The sequence below is a fragment of the Spermophilus citellus genome (assembly GCF_964194105.1).
Source record: "Spermophilus citellus genome assembly, chromosome: 15".
Classification (NCBI taxonomy): domain Eukaryota; kingdom Metazoa; phylum Chordata; class Mammalia; order Rodentia; family Sciuridae; genus Spermophilus; species Spermophilus citellus.
In genome coordinates this window covers 80,745,907-80,772,328 of record NC_138195.1, presented here as the reverse complement: position 1 = coordinate 80,772,328, position 26,422 = coordinate 80,745,907, and the positions used below count along the sequence as shown (strand labels likewise).

The 26,422-nt window shown below is 39.8% G+C and overlaps 1 protein-coding gene across 8 annotated transcripts in view; it reads right to left on the bottom strand.

The window, feature by feature from the left end:
- The window catches only part of VTI1A (vesicle transport through interaction with t-SNAREs 1A), a 443,239-nt gene that overhangs the window by 195,656 nt on the left and 221,161 nt on the right, over positions 1-26,422 (bottom strand). The window contains exons 9-10 of one of the 8 annotated variants that reach the window (XM_081268186.1): positions 24,772-24,803; positions 20,803-24,303 (exon numbers count right to left, since the gene is read on the bottom strand). The exons of 5 other annotated variants lie outside the window; for them this stretch is intronic. In XM_081268186.1, the coding sequence (XP_081124312.1) occupies positions 24,293-24,303; positions 24,772-24,803 (43 nt within the window). In that variant the 3' untranslated portion in view covers positions 20,803-24,292. Of the gene's footprint in view, positions 1-20,802; positions 24,804-26,422 lie in introns of those variants that run through there. 2 more of the 8 variants (XM_081268184.1, XM_081268188.1) reach the window with 2 other exon arrangements.

Sequence of the window (26,422 nt, the reverse complement as noted above, 5' to 3'; positions counted from 1 at the left end):
CCAAGGGAGGTGGGGGAAGCTTTCTGAGATGGAGATTTCCAGGACCTGCCCTGGGAGAGGCAAGAAAGAGGATCCCCATTCCCAGGGAAAATCCCAAACAAGAACCAACAGAACCATGCCATCTGGGATTCTCTAATGTACATCTGGCAATGTGCCATGGCAAGTACCTTGGAACTGTGGACATGGGGCATATTTCAAGGCCACACACATCTTTTCTTCAGTGCTTCATCATCCCACATGTTATTAATTCACTTTAAAGAACTATACTAAATTTGACCTTCGAAGGGGGACAGTCAAAAGCAATAATGCTATACTTGATACAAAAATGACCTTATTGGGACCTGTAATATCTCCATGCCAGCCTTTTTCAATTAAATGACCACAACTAGCAAACAACTATTAACATGGGGACTGTGTGGGATACAAAGATATGCAGTGTCTGCAATGGTGAACCACAGAATGCTTGTAGAGAAAAAAGGAGGGGGATTCATATAAATTCTTGAGACAAAGATGTTATTCAGTTTTGCAATCCTTTGAGCTGCTGATAGGAATAGTCCACAGTTTCCACAATTGTAGTAAGTGGCTGCCTTGATAGGATCTTTGGGCGAAAAACCTTATTCTAGCCTTGAAATGTCCACACTTGGCCCAAGCCAGAGAATCGGGGACTCTTGCTACTGAACCATCAGTGGTTAGAGCAGCTTCAAGTTATTCCTTCATCAACTGAAAGCTAAGTAGAAACTATGCCTAATTATGCTCTTTAATTCTCTGATGTTCTCAATTTATTTTTTTTTGAAAAATTTTTTTTAGATATTCATGGACCTTTATTTTATTCATTTATTTATATGCAGTCTGAGAATTGGACCTAGTGCCTCTCACATGCTAAGTAAGTGCTCTACCTCTGAGCCACCTCCCCAGCCTCTCTCTATTTACTTTTGCACAATTAGCCATTGCTTCCTATTCAATAGCAACCATGCCCTCTGAATCACAGGTCTGGCCAATCAGTGGGGTGGGCCATCTGAAATTGAGATTGGCCTGAATGCTCAGGAGGTCAGCCTGCCATAGGTAGTGCATGCCTTTCCCAGTTGTTAACCAGAAATCCAGCATTCGACTTTGTGCAGGGCCCCTGGCTTGCAGAGCTCTGGCCCAATCTTTCTTTAGAATTAAGTGCTGGAGGAACTTTCGGTTACCTGACTCAAATAAGTTAACCTTGAAGAAAATCTGGTTCAAACCTCCCCACTTCACTGGGAAGTTGTGAGGAACTGAGCTACTAATGCTGCCAGGTTCTTAGCTTTAAAGTAAGGCCAGGTCTTGTTTGCAGACCATTTTTCCAATACTGTCATCTAGCGCCACCAGACTGTGCAAATAACCAGGATTTCTCTCCTCTATCTACCTGTCATTTAGTGCCTGTTGATCAACATTTCCCTGTCTGTCCCCAGCCCCTGCTCTCTCCAGCTTCGGGCAACCACTAATCTAGTCAACTCCTCTAACATCAACTTTTATAAATTCCACATGAGTGAGATCATCAAGTATTTTTCTATGAGTCATTTACTTGACTTATAGTGTCCCCTAGTTCCATCCATGTTGCTGCAAATGACAGGATTTCATCCTTTTTATGGCTGAATAGTATTCACAGCCCCACCCTCACATTTTCTCCATCTTCTCATCAGCTGATGGACATTGGGTGTTTCCATTTCTCTGTTCTGTGAACAGCACTGCAGTGAACATGGGTGTGCAGATGTTTCTTCAATATGCTGATCTTCTTTCCATTGAACATATATATGCCCAGTGGCAGAACTGAGGAGTCACGTGGTACTTCTATCTGTGGTTTTCTGAGGAGCCTCCACACTGTTTTCCGTCATGACTGTCCTACTACCTTCCCACCCACAGGGTGCAAGGGGTCCCTTGGCTTCACATCCTTGCCAGCACTTGTTATCTTCTGTCTTTTTGATAGTAGCCATACTAACTGGAATGAGGTGACATCTCCTTGTGGCTTTTATTTGCATTTTCCTGACGATTGAGGATACTGAGCATTTTTTCTTCTATCTATTGACCACTGTATGTCTTCTTTTGAGAAATGTCTATTTGGGTTTATTGCCCATTTTTAATTAGTTTTTTTTTTGACTATAGAGTTGAATTCCTAATATATTCAGGATATTTACTGCTTATTTAGATGTAGAGTTTGCAAATATTTCTTCCTGTTCTGTAGGTCGTTTCTTCACACTGTCGATTGTTTGCTGTGCAGGAACTTTTCAATTTGATGTAATCCCATTTGTCTATTTTTGCTTTTGTTTCCTGTGCTTTTGGGGTCTTATCCAATAAATCCTTGCCTAGTCCAATGTTATAAAGCATTTCTCTTATATTTTCTCCCAGTAGTTTCATAGTTTTGGGTCTTACATTTAAGCCTTTAATCCATTTTGAGTTGTTTTTTGTGTGTGGTGAGACATAGGGGTCTAGTTTCGTTCTTCTGCATGTGGACACTCAATTTTCCCAGCACAATTTATTGAAGAGACAGTCTCTCCCCCGATGTATGTTCTTAACACTTCTGAAAATGAGCATCTCCTTTTTTTTTTTTTTTCAAAGCTCCCCAGATAATTCTCATCAGCAACCAGAGCTGAGAACCACTGGGTTAAATGACAGATGTGCTTCTAAAGTGCTTTGCAAAAATGAGAAGTCAACTTAGAATTGCTGTGTATTTTCTCTGTCTTTTGGATAGTCACAAAGGGCAATGGCATGTTGAAGGCTCACATTCAAATTTATTTGGATATAGAACCCTTGTTGTGCAAACCATCTACAAACAAAGATAGGAGATGTGATCCTAACCATCTGAAAACCAGTAATCCAGGTTGATAAATTTGGTTACTCTCTTTTAAACAGAAAAATCTGTACAGGGATGACAGTCTATAGGAGCTAACATCCCTTTCCTCAATAAGTATACAGAGGACCCTTAAGTCAGTGTACTCTCTTCACTAGGAACAAATATCCACAATCTCATGTTGGAAGGAATCTTAAATGCTTTCTAATATGACTCCTGCCTCCCACCTCCCCTCCCCCACCCAATGCAGAGATCCCTCCCAAAGCACCCTCCCAGCTGGTCATTCCACCCCAGCTTGAACAGCTGAATGACAAGAGATCTCACTCCTTCACAAGACAACACATTTCATTGTTGGGAGATCAAGTCTTCTTTATATGGGCTCAAAATTAGCCTCCCTGGAACTTCTACTCATCCATAGCTCTGTTGTTGTCTGGAATGGTGGCAGAAAGTCCCCTCTTCTCTCAGATGAGTATCCTTCAGCACATCATTAAGCAGAGCATGGTGTACTGGAGGAAATGCAGGACTACACAGAGCCAGAGCCAAGAAACTTGGATTTGAGGTGTATCTTTGTCTCAGACTTTGTGATCATAGCAACTACAGCCCTTCAGGTTTTACTTTCATCATGTTGTATAAAAAATACATAAAAACAAAGACAATGAAAAACTGGAATAATTGTGAGCATCAAATTAAAAGTGTGAGTCAAATGCTTTGTAACTGAAAAGTAATCTACAAATGTAAGTCACCCTATTAGTAGTACTTTAAGGTACAAAATTTTTATATTTGAAAAAGTCTTTGGTCACTTGAAACGTATTCTACTTCCAGAAGCTAGATACAGTTCTGTGGCTAAATAAGTGTGCTAATGATGCAAGTGAGTGCTCCATGAGGCCACCTCTCTGTTGCTTCAGTGACTTAGTGAATCAGAAAGGGAAGTCTTGCAAGCTGGGTGTGAGGGTGCACGCCTATAATCCTAGTGCCTTAGGAGGCTGAGGCAGGAGGATGGCATGTTCCAGGCCAGCCTCAGTAACTTAGTAAGAACTCCTCTCAAAATAAAAAGGGCTGGGGATGTAGCTTAGTAGCAGAGTATTCCTAGGTTCAATCCTCTGTAACAAACAAACAAACAAAGAAAAGGAAAAGAAAAAAGAAAATTTTGCAAGATGGTATGGGTATCAACATGCTGATGCTGCCTTTGGTCTTTAGACAGAAAAAACCAAAAGACCAAAGGCCTCAGAACCAAGAAGGTCCAGTTTCGAATTTGCCACTCATTATGTAGGTGCCCTTAAACAAGCTAGCTAAAATTACTTTCCCCTACATATGATACTAACCTTACTTGTGCTACTATCAGGATTAAAAAACAAACAAACAAACAAACAAAAAACAGTGCTAAACACTGAAGAGTAATTTTTTTGTGTGTGTACTAGGGATTGAACCCAGGGTCTTGCGCATATGAGGCAAGCACTCTACCAACTGAGTTATATCCCCAGCCCAGTATTTTTTTTTTTTTATTTGTTAAACAGTAAATTTTGTTTCAACTGCTGGCCATTTCCATTATATATATTTTTTTAAATCTACAAGAACCCATTTGAAAAGTGCTATACTCCCTCTAGATAAACAGTATGTTAGGCACCTAGACTCCATATGGACACTGTTCCAACTCTGTCATTAATTCTCTGTGAAATCCATACATTTCACCTGTTAGACCCTTGATTTCCTAATTTGTCAACCGAATTAGTCAGACAAGCTGATCTTTAAACCTTTCTTTAAATGAGATTCTGGAACTGTTAATATCCACATAGCTAAGAAAACTGACAGAAGACTTCAGAAGTAATTTGTTTCCTGAGAACAATTCAGTTATTCCATAATCCCAAAATAATACTATTGTAAAAATAATGCCTTCAATTTGTAAATTTGTTTGAAAATTACTCCCTTTAGGAGGATTTATTTGATTCTAACTTAGTTCTGCCAACCACATTCCTGAGGTGAGTGAACCTCAGGAATTTGTAAAAATTGAATAGAAACAAGACATTTCTCCAAAGAGGAAATATAAAGGGCCAATGAGCACATGAAAAGATGTTCTCCCTCATTAACCACGAGGGAAATGCCAATCAAAACCATGATGAGAGGGCCATCCTACTTGGATGACTACAGTAAAAAGACTGACAATAACAAGTGTTGGTGAAGGTGTAAAGAAGCTGGATCCCTACACCCGGCTGGTGGGAGTATAAAATAGCAGCTATGACAGAAAACTGCTGGCAGTTCTTCAAAACTATGCTTTCCAAATGACTGGGCAATTGTATTCCCAGGTATACAGGAAGGAGAAATGAAAACATGTCCACACAAGGAGTTATATATGAATGCTCACAACTGCATTATTCATTATATTCAAAAGGTAGAAACAATACAAATGTTCATCGGTTGACAGATATATGGCTGAATAAAATATGTATATCCATAGAATGAAATATTATTTGTCAATGCAAAGTCCTGGTACATACTGCCACACAGTGAACCTTGAAAATATTATGCTAAGTCAAAGAAGCCAGAAACAAAAGACCACATAGTACATGACTCTGTAGCTCAACATGGTGGTGCACATCTATAATCCCAGTGGCTCAGGAGGCTGAGGCAGGAGGACAGCAGGTTCAAAGCCAGCCTCAGCAACTTAGAGAGGCACCAAGCAACTTAGTGAGACCCTGTCTCAAAATAATAAAATAAAAAGACTCTGTTTATATGAAATGTCTAGAATAAGCAATCCATAGAGACAGAAAGCAGATTAGTGGTTGTCCCACAGTAAGGAAATAAGGAATGAATACTAATGGATACTGGACTTCTTTCTGGGGTGATGAAATGTTGTAAAATTGATTGTGGTGAAGGTTGCACTTTAAATGGGTGAATATGTCAATCATATCTCAATAAAGCTGTTAAAAAAATCTCAACAGAAGCACATAGTCATTAAACCATAAGGAGCAATGATCAGTTCAATTTAAGTTGGGCTGCAAAGAACATATTTGTATAATAGCATTTTGTGTGAATAATTGTTTTTATATGTCCTAATGCTTCAAACTCACTTTTGCATTTGGATCATTTTTCAAGGAGCAGCTGAAATTTAAGGAAGTAAATAATAAACAAGGCTACTGTGGCACACAAAATCTATCTCTTTTATTTTACTACCTGAGGACTGACTTGGCGGTGTAAAATGCCATTTTAAAAAACGAATGACGAAGTCTGAATGAGAAAATGCATTTCATCGTGGAAGATAAAAGTCTTTCCTTCTCTACAGTGAATACAGGTAATTTCAGAAGCAGCAGCTCCTAATTATTCAATGTTGAAAAGCTAAAAAAAGGTTCATATTGAAAACAGTGACCTCCAGTTTGCTCTGTGAATGAAGGCAGACACAAATTCTCATTTCCCTGGAATCCTGCTTGATAAGTGAGTTGGGGAAAGCAAGCATTTCTTCATTACAGCGCAGAGGACTGTTCATTTAAATAACAATAACCTGCATAAAAGTCACAAAAGCATTATCTAGCAATTCTTCTGTGTTGAAATGCATTATTAGTGCTAACAATGCTAAATAGAGTAAATAAATGACTGTCTCCTTATTTTCGGCATTCTTCCTGATTACTGAGCCTATGAAAGGAAGCGTTATTACTGGTGCATTCAACACCTTGGTCAATACCATGTGCTTGGATAACTTTTGAACTGGAAGGGATTTGAAAATCAAGTTATGTTCTTTTCTAGGCTATCCAAGGAGGGGGGGGACTTCCCATATCTTCCTGTCTCTCTCTCTCTATATATATGTATATACATATCATATATATTTAAAATATATTTTAGTTGCCAATGGATTTTTTTACTTTATTAGTTTATTTATATGTGGTGCTGAGGATCAAACCCAGGGCCTCACGCATGCCAGGCAGGTGCTCTACCACTGAGCCACAACCCCAGTTCCTCCATATATTTTTAACAGAAAATATTTGAATAACTCAACTTCTGTTCATTACATCTCTGTTAAAACTGAAGTCCCCATTAAAGATAGCACACTTGCAAGAGAACTTATTAAAATTGTAGAAGCCAAATCAGTAGTTTAAATCCAAAGATTTCTTACCAAAAACATGCAAATGTTTCAGATTTCAAAGTTCCTTGAGCTCAGAGTGTAGGTCTTTCTTTAACTTTCTCTTTTTTCACCCCCTAAAGTACCTAGTATTCCATCCAAGGCCACCGACCAACCTGGTTATGAGAGCTCCATCAATCTCCTGATTGAGGGGGAAATGAAAGGTGAACTCATTCATTCCTGGGTCTCTAGTTTGGGGCATGTAGGGTGATGTGTCCTGCAGCAATAGACAAGTGGGAGGAGGCAACGAGATCTTGGAGACTTGAACCAATAATACATAGGCCACTTGGAGCCAAGTCATTCACACCATGCCCTCTAGAAAAGCAAATAAAATTAATCATGGAGACTCCTATTAATCAACAAGCAATGTCCTTCAGTCATGCTTTGGAGCTTACCACCTCTCAAAGGTGCATCAATGTTCCCTCAGTGGAACCTCCTGATTTTCCCTAGAGCAGAGCTCAGGGCAGCCAGAGGCACCAGGGCACTGTGATGAAGTGGGACTAGGCAGCAAGCGCTGTCCTCTCAGTCCCACCACACTGTGTGGATGGCTCTGGCAGTGCAGCCATGAGGGGCTCACGAGAGGGTAGGGAAGCTACACCCTCTCTGGGCACCACCTGGCCCCGCTCCTTTGCTGCTTGAGTGTGCAGTTCCTGAGCACCACACTGCTTCAGTTCTTCCAGGTCCCTGTTCTCTTCTCTGGCTAACTCATGCTCGCCAAAACTCAGGCCAGGATCACCCACTCCAGGAAGCCCAACACGGCTGTGAATTCCTGTGTGCACCTACTGTTAGGTTATACTGAAAGATGCGATAAAATTTCCAGGAATGTTTTCTCACTCAATTGCATAGTGTTGGGAGAGCGACACAAATTGTTTTATCTGCATCTTGACTACTTGGGGCCCGTCATATCACAACAGCTGAGGCTCAGTAAAGGTCTGTGGGACAGAAGTGGACAAGTCTAGGCAGGTGGCTTCAGAGGATGAGTGGTAACAGTGACTCTGTGTATTTCAGATATTCTTTGCTCTGGCATGATCTCAACTGGAATCTCTGTCCTGTACACTCCCAGGAGAATGCTTCATCAGAATTTCTTTCCTGGCACCTTCCATCACCTTGGGCCCTCGGGGACCCTGAAGTTCTTTCCTGGACCCATCTTTTTCTGCCTTGGCCTGTCTTACTTTTGTTCCTATCAGGTCCCTTTCTGGATGTGCTGCTCCAAGCTGGCAGGTTCCTGGGCTCACTCACATCCTGAGTGCTGAGAACAGCACTATACATCCTTGGAATGTGGCTGGTGGAGAAGGCAGCTTCCACCTGTCTCAGTGCACTTACAAAGTAGTTACTGACTCTGAAATCTCTGCCCCGGGGTGAGTGACTGCCTCCAACGCGTCTATATCACACTAGCTTTAGAAAGTGCAACAGGTGACATGAAGATGCACTCATGTGATTTAAGGACAACCTGCCAAAGTCCTCAGAAGCTTACTGTGCCCTTGAAGTAGGCCATCCTCAGGAGCTGTCGCATCTCATCTACCCAGCAGGTGTGCACCATCAAATAAATATCATAAAATGTCTTCCAGCCAGGAACAAATATTTGGCAAGGAAAACAAAGTACACAGGCTCCCTGACCATGGTGTTCTTGATGGAGGGCGTGAGAGGCCGTTGTTTTTTTTTTAACATATGGAAAAACAATGCTCTTATGAATCAAGGTTTCCAGCCCCTGTCTATCCATCTGCCTTATCCCCGCCTCCACAACCCCAGAAGCTTCTGAAAGAAACTAGCCTCAATTTTACAATTTCACTTACAGAGATTTTTACAAAGAGGATCCCTTAAACATAGCACAACAACAACAAAAATTTTTTTCCCCATAAAACCGTGATTTTTTAAAAAGACAACAGTAATGACAAGTGGGCTAATCTGGTTTGCTGGGGACTCTTCTTCCCACCCCACTGCAAGAGTTTAAATTACTCAGTAGTGCCATCTTCCTTCTGCCTTCCAGAAGGCTTAGGAAGCAGAAAAATTTAGTACTTTCAGTATGATTAGGGAGAACTTAATAATATTGGTACAATCTGTTCTTGAATATATTTTTTTTCTTTTTTTTGGGTAGAACTAGGGATCAAATCCAGGGCCTTGCACTTGCACATGCTAGACAGTAGCTCTACTACCGAGCTACATCCTCAGTCCTTTCAATTTTTTTTTTTTTTAATTTTGAGACAGGGCCTCACTAAGTTGATCAGGCTGGCCTTGAATTTGTGATCCTCCTGCCTCAGCCTCCCAAGTAGCTGAGATTATAGGTATGTTATAGCACCTGGCTTGAATATTCTGGAGGCTACACCATCATTACATGCCCAATTACCAGGTATCATTGGACCTAAATATTAAAACAATTATTATAAGAAAACACAAACCTGTGGCTTAACTCTGACTTCAAAGTTATGGGTACAACTTAAAAGAGGAAACATATAGATTCAAACGTGGGTAAGTTTTATTTTTAATTTTAAAAACATAACTTATAAACCCTGAAGCCAGTGATAATTCTGAGAACCATGAATACAGTGCATATCACGAGAGACTGGAAAAGATAGTTCAAACTTATTTCAAATTGTGTATATACTTCTACAAATTTTTACACACATGAAGGTTACCCTCTAAATGTGATGGTGGATTTTGTTAGATCAGTGTTTTCTGATCTAACAGTATTTTCCAGACCCTGAGTGGGCATTTACTTTACGTCAACTTTAAATTGTTTTTTTTTTTAAAAATTCACCTCATTCCAAACAATAATGACAGTAAAATCATGGTTTGAGGATTTCTTAAATTTGTTCCTTTGGGGAAAAGCTAGTTAAAGGGAAAATTACCCATTTCAGAAGAGACACGACAAGGTTGATCCTCATCTCTGAGAAATGTTGACTAAGTACCTACTATGTGCCAAGTCCTCTTGTAGTTTCTGGGTTTACAGCAGTGAGGCGAACACAATTCCTGCTCCCATGGAGCTTACATTCAAAACAAGGAAGTGACAATAAGCCAGGAGGTACATACAGGTGGAGTGTCTCTTACCTGAGCTGTGTGGGATCAGAAGTGTTTGGGATTTGGAAATATGTGCGCATATGTAATGAGATATTCTGGAGATGGGACCCAAGTCTAAACACGAATTCATTTATGTTTCATGTACACATAGACTGAAGGTGATCATATATAATATTTTTAATGCTTTTGTGCATAAAATAAAGTTTCTTGGTATAGAATTTTCCCTTTATGGTTCCATGTTAGTGTTCAAAAAGTTTCATATTTTGAAGTATTCTAGATTCCAGATTTTCAGATTAGGGATGCTCAACCTATCATATAATCCCAGGTAGCAAAATTGGTTCCAAGAAAAAATAAAACAGGGGAAAGACATCAAGTGATGGGTTGAACATTTGAGCATCACTACATATCATTACATAGCACAGAACACTGTGGACTCTTCTAAGCAGAGGCAAATGGTCTAGAAACCTGTGCCATTTTCACTATTTTTTGTGAGGGGGGTACAGGTGATTGAACTCGGGGGCACTTGACCACTAGCCACATCCCCAGCCCTATTTTGTATTTCATTTAGAGACAGTGTCTCACTGAGTAGCTTGGGCCTCACTAAACTGCTGAGGCCAGCCTTGAACTTGTGATCCTCCTGCCTCAGCCTCCTGAGTTGCTGGGATTATAAGCATGTGCCACGGCACCTGGCTCATTTCCACTCTTATAACACTTAACTATTCTTCAAGATTATGTCTTCACATGGTTTACTTCCTCAGACTGCTTTCTCAGTAGGAGATATTACTGCCTCTCCTGGACTGAGTTTTCACTGGGGAATTAATTTCTGGAGCAGAAAGGCCTGGATGGGGTTCCTGAGGGAGATTTAAATATCAGAATGTGGTTAAGTGTGATGGTACATGCCTATAATCTCAGCAATTCTGGAGGATAGGCAGGAGGATGGCAAGTTTGAGGCCAGCCTCAGCAACTTAGTGAAACCAAGTCTCAAAATAAAAAATCAAAAGGAGTGGGGATGCAGCTCCATGGTACAGCACCCCTGGGTTTAATCCCCAGCAAGCATGCGTGGGCGCACACACACACACACACACACACACACACACACACACACAAGCTGGGTGCTATGGGGTACACCTGTAATCCCAGAGGCTCTAGGGTGACTGAGGCAAAAGGATAGTACAAAGCCTCTGCAGGTTAGTGAGACCCTAAACAACTTAGCAAGACCATGTCTCAAAATAAAATATAAACGGGGCTGGTGAAGCACCCCTGGAGTCAATCCCTGGTACAAAGGAAAAAAAAAAAGGCCAGAAGGTGACCAAAAGTGACAAGCTATTTAGGACCATTGTGGCTTTTTCTCCTTATTAAAGGTGGGAGAAACTGGTCAAAATGCTTTTAATGTTTCTTAAAAATCTGATTAAGTCATTGACTGAAAACATCATTGATAATCTAAATGCAACATCAATAGAAGCTCAGTCTGATTCTAGAAAGACTTAATGTGACTTCATATGGGTACCTGTGCTCTTGTTGGCTGAATGTGGGATGAGAACCAGCTGGTATCAGGCAAGGACAGCAGTGCTCTTAAGGCCGAAGGGCCCAAGGAGCTGCAATCCTCGCTCTGAGACTTGATAACCATGTAATTTTGAGCAAGTGATAAACTTTTTTAAGCCTCAGTTTCCTCATCTGTAAAATAGTAATGCCTCCCATATGGGTTTGCCCTGAGGGTTAAATGAAACTAAATGAGATCATAGTGATTACATAGCACTTAGCATTTAGTGCTCTTAAAATAAATGGCAATTAAGATGACGACAGTAATCTTGATAATGATGATTTAGAAATCACATACAAGGTTCTTTAGTTCTGAAACTGAGAAGGAAAGTCCTAGCTTCTAAATCCCTAAAAGGTTTAAGTAATAAACAATAGCTTGGCAAGAGAATGTTAGAACTCTAGTGGTGGGGGTCATCCAGCTGAACCAGCAGCCCAACCTCAATTCTACAAGGTCCAGAATGGGATGGGCAGTGGGGGCCACTCTGGGCAGTCTCCATAGACATGAAAATACAAACGGAGGTTCCCTGAAGCTACCATGGGAGTCGTAAGACAGGAATTGAAGGCCCACCAGGAATCAGGCGATGTGAAGTCAGTGAAGTGTGTCCCCAGCGTCCGGGGGCTGGGTTTGGAGGCCTTCCCACATTTGCAGCAGCTTGTGCTCCATGCAATTTTAAAGGTACTCAATATCTGCCAACCCAAATTTAAAAACAACAACAGGAGAGCACATCCTGACAGTCTGAATCCATTAAATCTGCATATAGCACAATGAGATGTTATGTAATCAAAATCCCTTGAACCTGCACCAGTCTCCATGGGCAACAGAAGCAAGTCAGTTCACATGCTTGGGGGGCGGGTGGTGGAGAGTGAAGTGCAAGTGGAAAATCGGGGTGGGCAAGTCAGTCCTGATGCACAATTTTCCTTAATAGGGTATGTGCTGCACGTAAGCAAAGCTTCTTTAGGAAAGGAATGCCTCTCTACCCCTCTGAATTTAACCTATTCTTTTCCCCTTTGGGGTACATATTTAGCTGGATTTGTATAACCAATGTGGTGTGTGTGTGTGTGTGTGTGTGTGTGTGTGTGAGAGAGAGAGAGAGAGAGAGAGAGAGAACAATTTTTATCAATTAGCTGGATTCTATCCTCTAGGCTCCATAGAGTTGTTGAGTCCCACTGTGGGTCTACCAGAGTAACAAATCCTCATGAAGATGAGCATTTCCAGGAAAACTGAATTTTTTGCCTCCACAGTTATGAGTTTCTACTGCATATACATGTGAGGTCTCCAACATCTTTCTGTCCAAGTCCCATAAAAGGAAATTTGCAAGAGTAAATTTTAGATTACTGTCTGGCTAGCCCAATATAATGTGACACCTACAACTTGCTAGCTTGGAGGGAAGGTATGAAGAATGAAGACACCAGGGAAGATGTCCCTGAAGACGACAGGGCAGTGTGTAGGTCACAAACAGAAAAGCTGAGTGGCAATGGGGAGATGTAGGGGTCATGACTAATTTGGGTGCTCATTCAGATATGGGAAGAGCAGTGAGGGGCATGAGATCTGTGCCACAACTTATCTTCCTGGGCAGCTGTGAGGAGCCATCAAGCAAGGCTTGTAAATGATTTTTACTTCCTGAGACTCTCAATGTGTCAGGTGTCTCAGCTGGAGAATGGACAGTGAGTTGATTAGGATAAAGTGGGACAAGGATTAAAATAGAAAACCCACAGAGGAAAACTGGATTGTAGGAAAGACTGAGATGGTGCCTGCTGCGTGGTTTCTCCCAATCTGTAGCCTCGATCTGGTTAGAGTTCATTTTCTGTTCTTGTCCCAGGAGACACAATCTGTGAGCCGTGCGTGGACCACAGAGTAGAAAATAAATGACTCCACCAGTAATCACTTGGTTGGCTTATTCTCCATGTTGTTCCCCTTGGGATACAAAGTGGTTCACATGAACACACACCCACCACGTGTGGAGGGTCGCTGGTCTTGGACTTGGCTAGCTCTGGTTCTGGTGCTAGCTTTGGCATTACTCACTGTGTGGCTAGGAAACAACCTTGAAGCTCACCAGGCCAGGGACAGTGCATGTGGGAGTGATTTGTCAGTAAGAATTTGCCCTTCAAATGCCAGGAGTGATTATTAGTAATAGGAATGCTCTTTATTTGATGGACAAAACACAATAACAAAGACAAGTAGGAATAAAAGCATGAAGTTCATCCTATGTTGACATGACTCCCAAACCTTAACAGTGGAAAGTTATTCTTTTAGTAAGCAAAGCCACAATCAGATCCAAAATGGTACATTTATTAAACTGAAAATGCTCTAAATTGCTCCTTGGTAAGGGCTACTCTGCACAATCTGATCATTTGGGATTTCATCAAATTAATGTCACCAGATATGCCTTATAATTAGGATAAAATATTTGAAAAGTTTAAAAATGAAGCTATTCATTAACTCATTGATTTTTCTAGAGATTGGGAGACTGAATTTAAATGATACCCAAAAATATAACTAGGTGTGTTCAAAGACAGAAGAACGAGTTGCAGGTCTCTAAGTGGAAAGCAGTGGTTTAAAATGCTATTACTATTCAGATTCTCTGAGAACATTAAAACTGCCCATTAAATAAAAATCTAATAATTGGCCCTACTGAGTTGTGACATTTTGTAACCTGTACAGAAATGCAGAAAATTGTGGAAGAAAAATTCTTTTGAGGCAGAATTTGATTTGCAATGTAAAATTATCCCACAAGCCAAGGTCCTCATGCACACATCCACAAAAGAACAACAACGCAGCCTGACTAATGAAGCCAAGGAAGCCTCTGGAAATCAGACCTGATGCTATGGCTCCAGATTCCTAAGGTAAGTTAGGTTACTGCTCTGGAGAAAATCAGGCAACCTCATGAGCTCAGAGTAAACTCCAGCTTAGAATTGGTCTCTTGTTGGATACTACCTAAAAATACTATCAAGTTAGATCATTCAAGCCATTTGCAGTTTCCACACTTGCTTTGTAATATTGCTAAGTGAATAGAATTTAAAGACATTAACTGGAAGACAATCAATGGTTTCAAATCAGAGGACTAAAACTCTCACGGGCCAATGCTGACCAAGCAATTTCTATGTGCATGTGTCTCTCTGTCAAGGGCCGGTCAAGATTCAGATATGAAAGATGTGCTTCTTGCTGTCAAGTTACTGTGCGTGGGGTGACTGAGACAGGTACTGAGTGTAAGGCATCCTGTGTGTCCAACAGGAACAGGACAGTCACAACAAGTGGAGTCCTTCTTATTGGACGGATTTGGAAAATGTGACCTCTCCTTTGAGATGTAGAAATGAAATGGGTAGGACTGAGGAAAGACGCAGAGGTAGATGTCCAGAATGGGGGAATGGAAGGAGTGAGATAAGAACAAGAAGCACTCTGAGGCCGGACACAGTGGCACACTCCTGTATTCCCAGCAGCTCGGGGAGCTCAGGCAGGAGGATCGCAAGTTCAAAACCAGCCTCAGCAACCTAGCAAGGAACTAAGCAATTCAGAGAGTCCCTGTCTCTAAATAAAATATTTAAAAAGGGACTGTGGATGTGGCTCTCTGGTTAAGAGTCCCTGGTTCAATCTCTGATACAAAAAAAAAAAAAAAAGAGCAGCACTCTGGGGAAGGGGGCAGAGTTTAGTCTGGCTGGGATGCAGGTAAGAGAAAGACCGTGGCAGCAGAGGGCAAAAGAGGCTGTGGACACAGGGAACTGAGAGCCAGCAGAGGCTTGCAGAAGGTGCCAGGGCCACCATTCTGTTTAAGACAGACACTGTTAGGGGCGCTAGGTTGAAAATCTTCGTCGACATATTATCTATAAAAATATAGGGCTTGAACATTCTACCCCTTTCCTCAGGTGTTTTCCTGAGGTCAAGCAACCAGATCCTGAGAAAAGAGGACACGTGCACACACATAACAAACCACTCATGAGGAAGAAATGGGGACGACGAGGAAATGAAGGCAGAGAACAGTCAGGAATTCAGGAGAATGGTGAGCAAGATGAAGAGAAGACGCTGGGGAGAGGTGGCCTAATCCAGGACATGATGCGGGTTGGGAAGGGGATGTACAGGGGCCCTCTCACCACCCTTCCCAGGCTAAGCCCAGGGAAGTCTTACTACAGAGATCTGAGGGCCTACAAGCCATGAACAGGAAGCCACTGGCCACTATGGTAGTGGACAAACTTACTAGCTGTGGACTGCTACCCATAAACCAAGAACTGCTCTTCACGTTCTCAGGAGAAGAAAACTATTAAACAGATACGTAATGTCAAGAGGCAATGTTCACAGCAAGCTGTCAAGTGGGTTCAAGTTCGCCCGACTCCATTTTTGTATAAGTGAGTAGCATCTGTTGGTGTATTTGGTCACCAGAAACTGGATTGCTGAATGGCAGAAACATTGAAGTCTGCCATATTAGGCAAAAATTTCCTTAATTCTTTTTTTAAAAAAAAATTTTTTTGTAGTTGTAGATGGAGAGAATGCCTTTATTTATTTATTTTTATGTGGTGCCAAGGATGGAACCCAGTGCCTCACACCTACCAGGCAAGCTCCCTGCCACTGAGCCTGGCCTCATCCCAAATTTTCTCAATTCTTTTCTTTTTTTGTAGTGGGGATTGAATTCATGGGCACTCAACCACTGAGCCACATCCCCAGCCCTATTTTGCATTTTATGTAGAGACAGGGTCTCACTGTGTTGCTTAGCACCTCACTATGGCTGAGGCTGGCTTTGAACTCGTGATCCTCCTGTCTCAGCCTTCCCAGCTGCTGGGATTACAGGTGTGCGCCACTGCACCCAGCTCCAAATTTCCTCAATTCTTAATGGGAATATATAACTCTTTTCTGTCAAAAATACTGCTTCATGCTTCAATTAGTATGCAGAACACATCCCTTTACAAATGTCTCTGATAAGAAGAATAACTAAAACAAAGAATCTTGTCAAAGATGTAGTTGGCACAGCATAAAACATTAAAGATGAGTGTTCCACTTTATCACTTTTAGGAAATGGTCTTCTATATAAAGAACACAAGGGGCTTTACTTGAAAAAACAGAACCTTCCCAATACACAAACATTCCCAAGCTTACATTAGCTCTTGTAATCAATGTAACTTGTTTACACAGACCTGTTACTCCATATATAAATATGTCCAGTATAAACCATGAGTACTGTATAGTGGGGCACAGAGGAGGCCCAGTTTTTTCAAAAAGCAAATTTTATATTTCAAGAAACCCATAATAACATAAGTACCCTAGCTGTAATCCTTTTGACTGGGCAGATGCACGCCTGTAATCCTTTTGACTGGGCAGGCTGAGACAGGAGGATCTCAAGTTCAAAGCCAGCCTCAGCAACTTAGCAAGGTCCTAAGCAACTCAGCAAGACTCTGTCCCAAAATAAAAAAAATAAAATGAAAAAAAAAGCTGGGGATGTGGTTCAGTGGTTAAGTGCCTCTGGGTTCAATCCCTGGTTCCAAACAAACAAACAAACAAACAAACAAACAAAAAACCTCAGGCATTCTATATTTTTTGCTAAAATATACCATCTGCCAAGTTAGGACAATAACTTTAAAGATTTTAATCAAAGTAAGAGTAAATAACAGGTTTCTAAAACTTAAAAACCAATAAATGTTTAGTTAGCAGTATGTAAACTATGCACAGGAAAAGAGGGAAGAATACATATGAAATTGGTTTTTTTAAAAAATTTTATTATTTTTTTTATTGGTTGTTCACAACATTACAAAGCTCTTGACATATCATATTTCATACATTAGATTGAAGGGGGTTATGAACTCCCAATTTTACCCCAAATGCAGATTGCAGAATCACGTCGGTTACACATCCACAATTTTACATAATGCCCTATTAGTAATTGTTGTATTCTGCTACCTTTCCTATCCCCTACTATCCCCCCTCCCCTCCCCTCCCATCTTGGGGATGAGGCTTAAAAGGAGTTTCATTCTGTTTTTTATGCCTTTCTGAATTTTCAAGATATTCAATATAAATATGAAAGTAAAAGTTTTTAAATGTTTGGCTTCTATTTTTTAATTAAAAGTAGCTCAACAAACTCACCATAGTTTTGCATAACAAACTATGGAAAACGTAACAAAAATAAAGTCCTCTGAAGCTGACTGAAGTGGGAACAAGATGGCAAACATGGCCATGGGTACACAGGAGACCTTCTCTGAAGAAAGGTGTGTGGCTGCTTGTCTGTTTCCAGGCTGACCCACAGGGCTAGGTGTGGACATTGCATGACAGGGAGGCGTGAGAACAGGGCTCCCAAGAACACAGGAGCTGAAGTAGCAGGGGGAATGAGGGCCGGGTTTCCTCTGTGAACACTCCAAGGGTCAGAGTGTGACAGGCCACATGTGGCAAGGTCAGAGCCACTCCTGAGCAACTACAAGAGAGAAGCCCCAACCAGATCCTTCCACAGGACCAATGTGTGCACATAGGGTTCAGTGTCCCCCATCTGAAATGCTTTGGAACAGAAGTGTTTCAGATTTCTAAGTTTATCAGATCTTGAATCTGCATAGACTCACTGGTTGAGTGCCCTTAATCCAAAAATCCAAAATCCAACATGCTCCAAAATCTGAAACCTTTTGAACATCATACTGGTGCTCAAGAAGTTTCAGATTTGATAACATTGTTGGATTTTGAGTTTTCAGACTAGGGATGCATGCTCACCCTGTAGCTGCCTCTGTCCTACTTTAGAGATTGCTTTCTTTTCATCTAGTCTGTGTGGCAAAATACAGAAAGTACAGAGACCGAGGTAGGTAAGACTTCCTAAGAGCTCTGCACCATCTGAAACAGGCATTAATGGTGAGGCACAACAGTTATTTAATTAGCACACATTGATTAACTTAACCCCATGTAACCACTGTCTTCTGCTACTGCTAATTTTGTTTTTGAAGTCAAATGAAATAAAGTAGCTGAAGAGTAATTAAATGTGTCCAGTCCCTTCATCCCTATGGCTACGATGACTGGGTTGCCCTCCACTACTGAGGTTTTCTGAGAAGATGTGGGAAAGGCTTTGAAACAACTCAAAGGCATGTTCTCAGGAGGTGGTGACTTCACATTAAAATCTCTGATATGAATGGGCCTGTTAGCACTTTCTCTAACGATGCATGTGGGAGAAGAGTTGAATTTGTAGCTGTTTTCAAATATTAGTAACAAAAATGACAATGTTTAATTGAAAAGCTTATTATGGAAACAAACCCTACTCTATATTTGCAAAAACAGACCTAATACAAAAGGTAGTAGATAGAAGTTTTGTTTGTTTTTTCCAGTACTCAGGTGCGCTACTCACTGAGTCATACCCCTCATCTCTTTTTATTTTTTCTTATGAGACAGGGTCTTGCTGAGTTGCTGTGGTTGGCCCAAAACTTGGGATCCTCCCACCTCAACATCCTGAGTCACAGGGATTATAGGCATCACTGCGACCCCTGGCTGTAGATACAAGATTGAAGCATATAAACTGTAGGTTAGCAGTAGTTTTGAAACTTAAACATTCATGCACACAAACCAAAATACCCCAAACACAAAAACCTAAAAGCAAAAGAAAGAAAACTTTTTTAACAGCAATGATTACAGACATGCCCAACTGATGAACAGATGGCATGCAGCTATACCCTAGATCAAGTCCTGCCTGTATGGTCTCTTCCTTCTCCTTAGCAACCTATAGGTGGGTGGGCACAATTTTAGGGTTCTGGGAACATAATTTGAGAGTCACTACTTTATGCTTCCCTGGGGAACACTGTGCAATGGCTCATTCCACAGAGATTCTGATTCTTTTTAGCAGCTTTGACAAGTAACACTAGAGATCTAAGGTCTATGTTCCCAAGATTCTCTGAGAACCAGGTTCTAGATGTGGCCCAGGTTCTGCCAAACAGATGCCTATATAAAATTTGGCAAGTGGATGTGATCAGTGGGAGGCAGCTGTGTGTGTGGGAGGGCTGTATTTAGTTCCTCTGGGACAGCTGTGGCAGAGATTATGGAGTCCAGGTCCTCAAATCATGGGCACCATTCCAGGTATGACTGAGGCCTCTCAGAAGAGGCTGATGCTGCTGTCATTCAGGGCTGGGTAGCTCCTGGGCTCCCCAGAGAGTCTGCAAGCTACACCAGTAAATCTCTTTCTCATGAGCTAGATGATTCTGTCCCCCTGAATCTAAGAACCCTGGCCAAGGCAGAATCTAAAACAAATTCTAGTTATCTCATTACCTTATATGACACATTTTCACCCCCCCCCAACCTTTGTATCCCTACAGAACCCAACACCTCTGTCAGGTGGATATTGAATAAATGTTAATTAAATCATACTATCACAGTACTATAACCATAGCAGTATGCTGGACTAACTTTGACTTAATTCATACTTTAATACCTACGAGGTAATGAAACAAGATCTAAATGATATAGGTAACAAACATCTCAATAAGCCAGGGGTTGAATGGCTATAATTTTTGACTATGTTCATTTATCTGGGCAAAGCAAGACATTAAAAAGAACCGTCTCAATTTCTTATATGGAGTGGAGGCAGAAATAAACCAAAGCTATCTTTAAGATATAATAGAAAGTATAGGAATGGAAATTATTATGATATTTAACAATGAATATAAATTTGACCACTGTAGGATGACATGCTTAATTTCTATGTCTTGATGAAAAATATAGAAAAAGAAAAGAAAAATGAATATTTTATTTAAAAAATAATAAGCTGTGATATATACACATATATTTATATATATGTAATTATATATATGTATATATTATATATATGTATATATATGTATTATATATATGTAATTTATATATATGTAATTATATATATGTAATTGAATTGGAAGTAGTCAAATATTTAGATTATACATATAATATATATATAATCTAATATTCAGGTTATATAATTAATACTTGGATTATATATTGTTATTAATAGATGATTTATTATACATGTACTATACATTTATATAACAGTCATATATTAAATGATTATTTTTATAATATACAATGGACAGACCTCATATGCTCTCCTTTCTTTTTCTTTCTATACATTGTAATATATATAACCTAAGTACTTAATTTCTCCTAATACAAGTTTTCTTAATTTAGAAAATACTGTTTTTTTTTTGTTTTTTGTTTTTTTTTTTTTTTAAAGAGAGAGTGAGAGAGGAGAGAGAGAGAGAGAATTTTTTTTTAATATTTATTTTTTAGTTCTCGGTGGACACAACATCTTTGTTGGTATGTGGTGCTGAGGATCGAACCCGGGTCGCACGCATGCCAGGCGAGCGCGCTACCGCTTGAGCCACATCCCCAGCCCAGAAAATACTGTTTAAAAGACATTCTCTTTCTTCTGTTTTGTATACAACTTTTATTTCATTTTCCATAAGTGGTTAGACAAAGGGTCAGATGATAACTTTAAATATTTAAACTGGTCAATGACAGTCAAGTAGCCAGGAATTTCTTGGGTTTATTGTTAAATATTGATTGCCTTAGAGGTAACCTCAAGTACATGGCACAGCTTCCTAATGAGTTATTAGTTATGAAACTATGAAGTAATTCTGAATTTTAAATATGACTGAAGAACAGACTGGTGTATAACAAATTAAAAGCACCATAATTACACAATATCATGCAATGCATTAGACAGTCACACCGTGCACATATCAAAAAATACATTAATAAAACTAACATATTAATAACACTCTAAATCTGGCCCTTCAAGACCTCAACACTAATTGGAAAGAATTTTGACAGAACATCGTGAATAACTTTCATTATCAGTTCTGGCAAGTTATTTTTTTTTTTTTAGTTACCTAAATAATTCTTAAACTCCACGGTGCATCTATCAAAATCTAAGATCTGAAAAATACCATTACTGAGGATGAGTGAAGCAGCAATGCTCAAATGCCACAACATGAACTTGAATTCCTTGGTGTGATGTAAATGGTATGTATGCAGTGTTTCATTTTCCTGTATTTTACTCTCATGTTGTTCACTTAAAATATACTACATACTTACAATTACATATACATTAATTATAAATATCATGCATTATATGCCGAATTTAAGGCTGCACAATCTGATCACCTTAAAATCTCTTCCCAAGATGTGATGGTTTGGTGGATTTCATTTCTGAAGAAAACACTTACCAACACATATCAAGGGCAGATCAACCTCACAATGAAAACACACACATTGAGTAGGAAACATCATTGGTTAAAAGCGTAAAAGACATAATTTTGCCTATAAGATATTACTTTGGTAACCAAAACAGATTTATTCATTCTTTTTTCATTGTTATTAGAATTAAAGATACTGATTTAGAAAAAGAACAACAAAATCACTTTTACGTTTAAAAGAGGAAGTGTTAAGCCAAAAAGGAAACCCAGAGTTGTCAAGTAGGGACCAAAGAAAGCTGGCTGACACATTGATGCCCGTTTTTTTTTTTTTTTTTTTTTTTGCGGGGGGTGGGGGGTGAGGGTGGGGGGACATGCTGGGGATTAAACCCAGGGTATGGTACATGTGAGGCAAGCATTCTACCAACCAGCCCACGATTCCTGGTTTTAATACTGGATTTGGTTCTATTAAAATTCTCCCCTTGAGGTGAAATGTCTGGTACCTGTCTCTTTTTCACAGATGGCCACAGCACCATGTTTGTTGATGGCTGTTATTTTGCAAATACTAGACTTTAACTTTCACTAAAATGGAAGGCTTGCTCAATAAATAAACAGCTTGCTCCAGGTCATAAAGTTAAATATTAGAAAAGCAGGAAGATACTACAGCTCAAGTTGGACTGCTCCACCTTTGTCCCCACCCCAATTCCCCTAGACACAGAGGCCTTTGCTTCCTGGTTCTTTTAAGTTGGGGTTTCAATGGACAGACCTCATATGCTCCCTTTTCTTTTTCTTTCTAAATGAAAAATTTCACACAATAAACTCATGAACATGCTGCAACAGTATAAATTAAGTGTATGAAGGATGTCCTTCACTTATTGCCCCTTTCTTTCACACAGTGATATTTGTAACTCACTAGCTGTAGGATTTCCAAAGCTGAGTGATTTGTAATGTAATACTTCTAGAATCTCTTGAGTAATTTCAGCATTAGTTACTAATAAAAGTTGGCTCTCTGCATTGCTTAACCTTGGGAACATGAACCTTTAAGACTTAGAGATCAAATACCAACATTCCCCTGGGACTGCTGTGCACATCTGCATTTCTGGACGTAGGATTTTTTTGTTCCTAATCAAGTATAATCTCACTTCATAACTTCTGCTTTTGGCTCAGTGCTACCTAGATTTCCAGGCAAGCAAAGAAATGAAGGCTGAGGATTTTGTGCTTAGAGGTTTGGAAATTTGGCAAATACTATATTAAAGTACAACTATTTGATCTTGAACCTCATCATGGTGAAATTCAACTAAAAATACAAAGAAACCAAAGTGAGGCTTTATATATTCCAAGTCTGCACCTGCATTTTAATGTTGCCAGGTATTTGTACTAACAATTCTGTTTTCAGGGTAAAACAGACTGAAGAGCCCCCAAATTTCCCTCTGGGATCTTCCAACCATTTGAAGTAATCACCAATTCCCACTTACATCTACCAGTCCGCAGCCAAGGGCTGCTATTCCTGGCTGATTCCATTCTGTGATTAAATGGTCTGACCGTTGTTCTCTGCATTTGGGTCCAAACCAACACAACATGGAAAGTTAGTTGGAGGATTTTAGTCGCCTTTAAGTTCTCTTTAAAGGCAGCTATGAAGGTAGCTTGAGTTATTAAAATACAATTATGAAAAAGGCTATTCAGACTCACCAAATAGATATAGTTTGCTTCATTTTGACCTGTTAGTGTTCAGTCAATGAGGGAGAATTTATTTTCAAATGATTTAGCATCCTCTAAGATCTTTGGAACCTTATAGCCACAGAACAGAAATGATTCTTATAGTCCCATAATTGTAAGCACAAGTTATCTATAAAATAAAATTTCCATTAAGATACAGCCAGGGCAGCACAATTTATGGCCTGCATTTCACCAAGGTGGTGCTGCTGACTAAACCTGGGCTTCATGTATAAATGTGTTTATATAATATCTATAACTCTTACTTCCTGTTATATTTATTCATTTTAAAATGTTGAGAAAAATCACAAAGTATCAAAACCACGAATGAGTAGGGAAAGGATATCCTTCATCCTAAACTGCCTCATCTAATAGCTGTGGTTTGCCTATGAACTCATTTGTTACTGCTGGTTGGGAGCCAATATGTGTAATGGTTAAAGTATGGCTTTTATTTAGAAATCAGGCTTACATTCAAATTCTAGCTCTGCTATTTATTACTTCTCTGACTCGGAGTGAGTTTATTGTGTTTTTAGGCCTTAGTTTCCTCACCTGTCAGAAGTGATGTTGTGAAGATTAGGAGGGATGATTTAGTGTAAGGTGCCTAGTACATACACAGGCCTCCATGAATGGGAGCTGCTTTCCATTTGTAAGTATCTTTTCTCCTCTGTAAGCGCTTGAGTGGGAAGGGATACTTCTGGTACTCCCTGTACGTCTTATAGGATAGCCATGTAACAGGGCAGGGAAACACTGTTTTAGATGTCAGAGGACCAGTATTCAACATCTAGTCCCATTACCTTTTATATGATTTTTGACAGAGTTCTTAGCTATCTGGGTTTTATTATGCCTATCCATAAAATGGGGAACAGTGTTTTATTTCCCAGTAGTTCTAATAGGTATCAAAAAAGATATAGATAAGCTGAGCGGGGTGTCACATATCTGTAATCCCAGCAACTTGGGAGGCTGAGGGAGGACTGAAAGCCTGAGGCCACCTTGGCAGCTTAGTGAGACCCTTTCTCAAAAATAAATAAATAAATAAATAAATAAATAAATACTAATCACTCATTAGCTCAGCAGCAAAGCACCCTGGGTTCCATTCTCAGTCAAAAACATTCCCCCCAACCCCTCAACCCCCCCCACAAACATATTATATATATGAACATATATATAAATAATATTTTATAAATCAAATAAAGTGCTGTTCAGATTTAGTTTACCATCACCATTTTCTTCTACTTGAGTTAGAGCTGAGGTTTTCCCTGCGCTCTGCCATCTGAGGGTTCGATAAGACGCTAGCTGTAAACTAGGAGGTGGTTCTTCATCAGACACTGGGTCTGCCAGCACCCTGATCCTGGACTTCCCAACCTCCAGAACTGTGAGAAATAAGTGTCTGTTGTGTGGAGTGAGCCAATCTAGGGTACTCTGTGATAGCGGCCATTGATGGTCATCTAGGAGATCAGAAACAGGAGGAGACAATCACCTTGCCTGATGTGACGGCAGCTGCCATCTGTGCTGAAAATACCAAAGAGGATAGAAGAAAAATGTTAGACCCTCATTCTACATCTGGTGGCAGTGTGGGAAAATACAAGTGGACTGTCATGGTGGAAAACAATACTTTGTGCTGAAATAGCTGAGAAGACCACCGCTTGATGAGGTGGACATAGAAGCTCATGGCTATGGTCACCTCCATGAGGATTCCCTTAGATGTACTAAGGAAACCCAAGAGTGCATGTCACCTAGCAGAAAGAGCTCCGAGTTTCTAAGGCAGCTATCTTTGAATGCCACTAACCAATGAGCCTTTAGAAAATGAGACCCCAGACAATACTCCGCCTGTGTTCACAGAGTCCACAAAGGGTGTCAAAGCATGTGTTCCAGCACATGTGAACAAAGAGCATAAAGATGTGCGAGGCAGTGTTAAAACATCAGTTTGGACATGTGTTTAACCATGTGTGAGCAGAGGGTGCTAAGCCATGTGGTATAGCAAGTGTTAGAGCATATTCCATTACAAATGTTTCTCATTTGGGAGCTTAAATTATTTTCTGCCTAATCCAGTGTTGCTAAGCAATAGCTCTGTGTTATCCTAACTCAACACAATAAGTTTAAAAACTTAACAAAAAAACTGAAACTAGAATTATTTTTCCTATCTTGATTTCACCATGAAGAATTTACATTATAGATGTAAATTTTCAATAGTGCTCTTCTGTTAGTAAAAGCACAAACTGGGGTAATGCTCCGCATACAGGAAAGCAGCAGAGATGGGTGAACCACTGTCAGCATGGAGAGACAACATGTAGTGTTTTGGAAGACGTGGTAACACACTGCCCCATTTCAAGGTTGACAGTCCACCAACTCAGGGTCCCTTGGCTACAGCTCAGATTCTGCTTTCTGTTTTCAATTTTAAAATATGCATACCACTTTTCTAGAGAACAGGGATTTCTGAGAGTTCTTATTGATAGTAAAATGTGACAGAGACTGGCTTTAAGGTATAGCTGACATTATTTGCTAAATATTTTAACTTATGAATCTGTATTGCTGCTAGAAGCTTTCATTCCAGAGCAAATGACTCCTCTTAGTTTAAAATATAAATATACAACTTCAGATATAATTTTTTAAAAATGAAAGTAGACAAAAATCAGAATGTGCTGTTGATACATTTCTACAGGGTGAAGAAAAGAATATAAAATAAATATGCATATGCTGATATAGAGAAAAATCTTCAGATAGCTGCTTTATTTTCTTGCTTTTAAAAAAAAGCTATAAAAATAAACCAGTAAACCTATTTAAGCCCAAACATTTCCCCAGTAGTAGTAGATATTAATCAAACATTTGTTTTAAAGAATATGAAGAACAAAAGAAAAGCAAAAGATCTACAAATCTGTATTTAAATTCCATTTCTTATGCAGAACTAATATGGTGTTTTTGATTCACTAGAATGATTTATATATAAATACTATTTAAGCATACCTAGGAAAATACTTTTTATTATTCTGGATTTAAAAAAAAAACCTGATATGACCACTAGAATAAAAATATTGCCTTCCCAACCACCTTTGCCTTGAGATCATGGGATGCTTTATTGAAAACTGGCAAGGGAGAAACAAACAATTAAAGCCAGTGTCTTCTGCCAACAC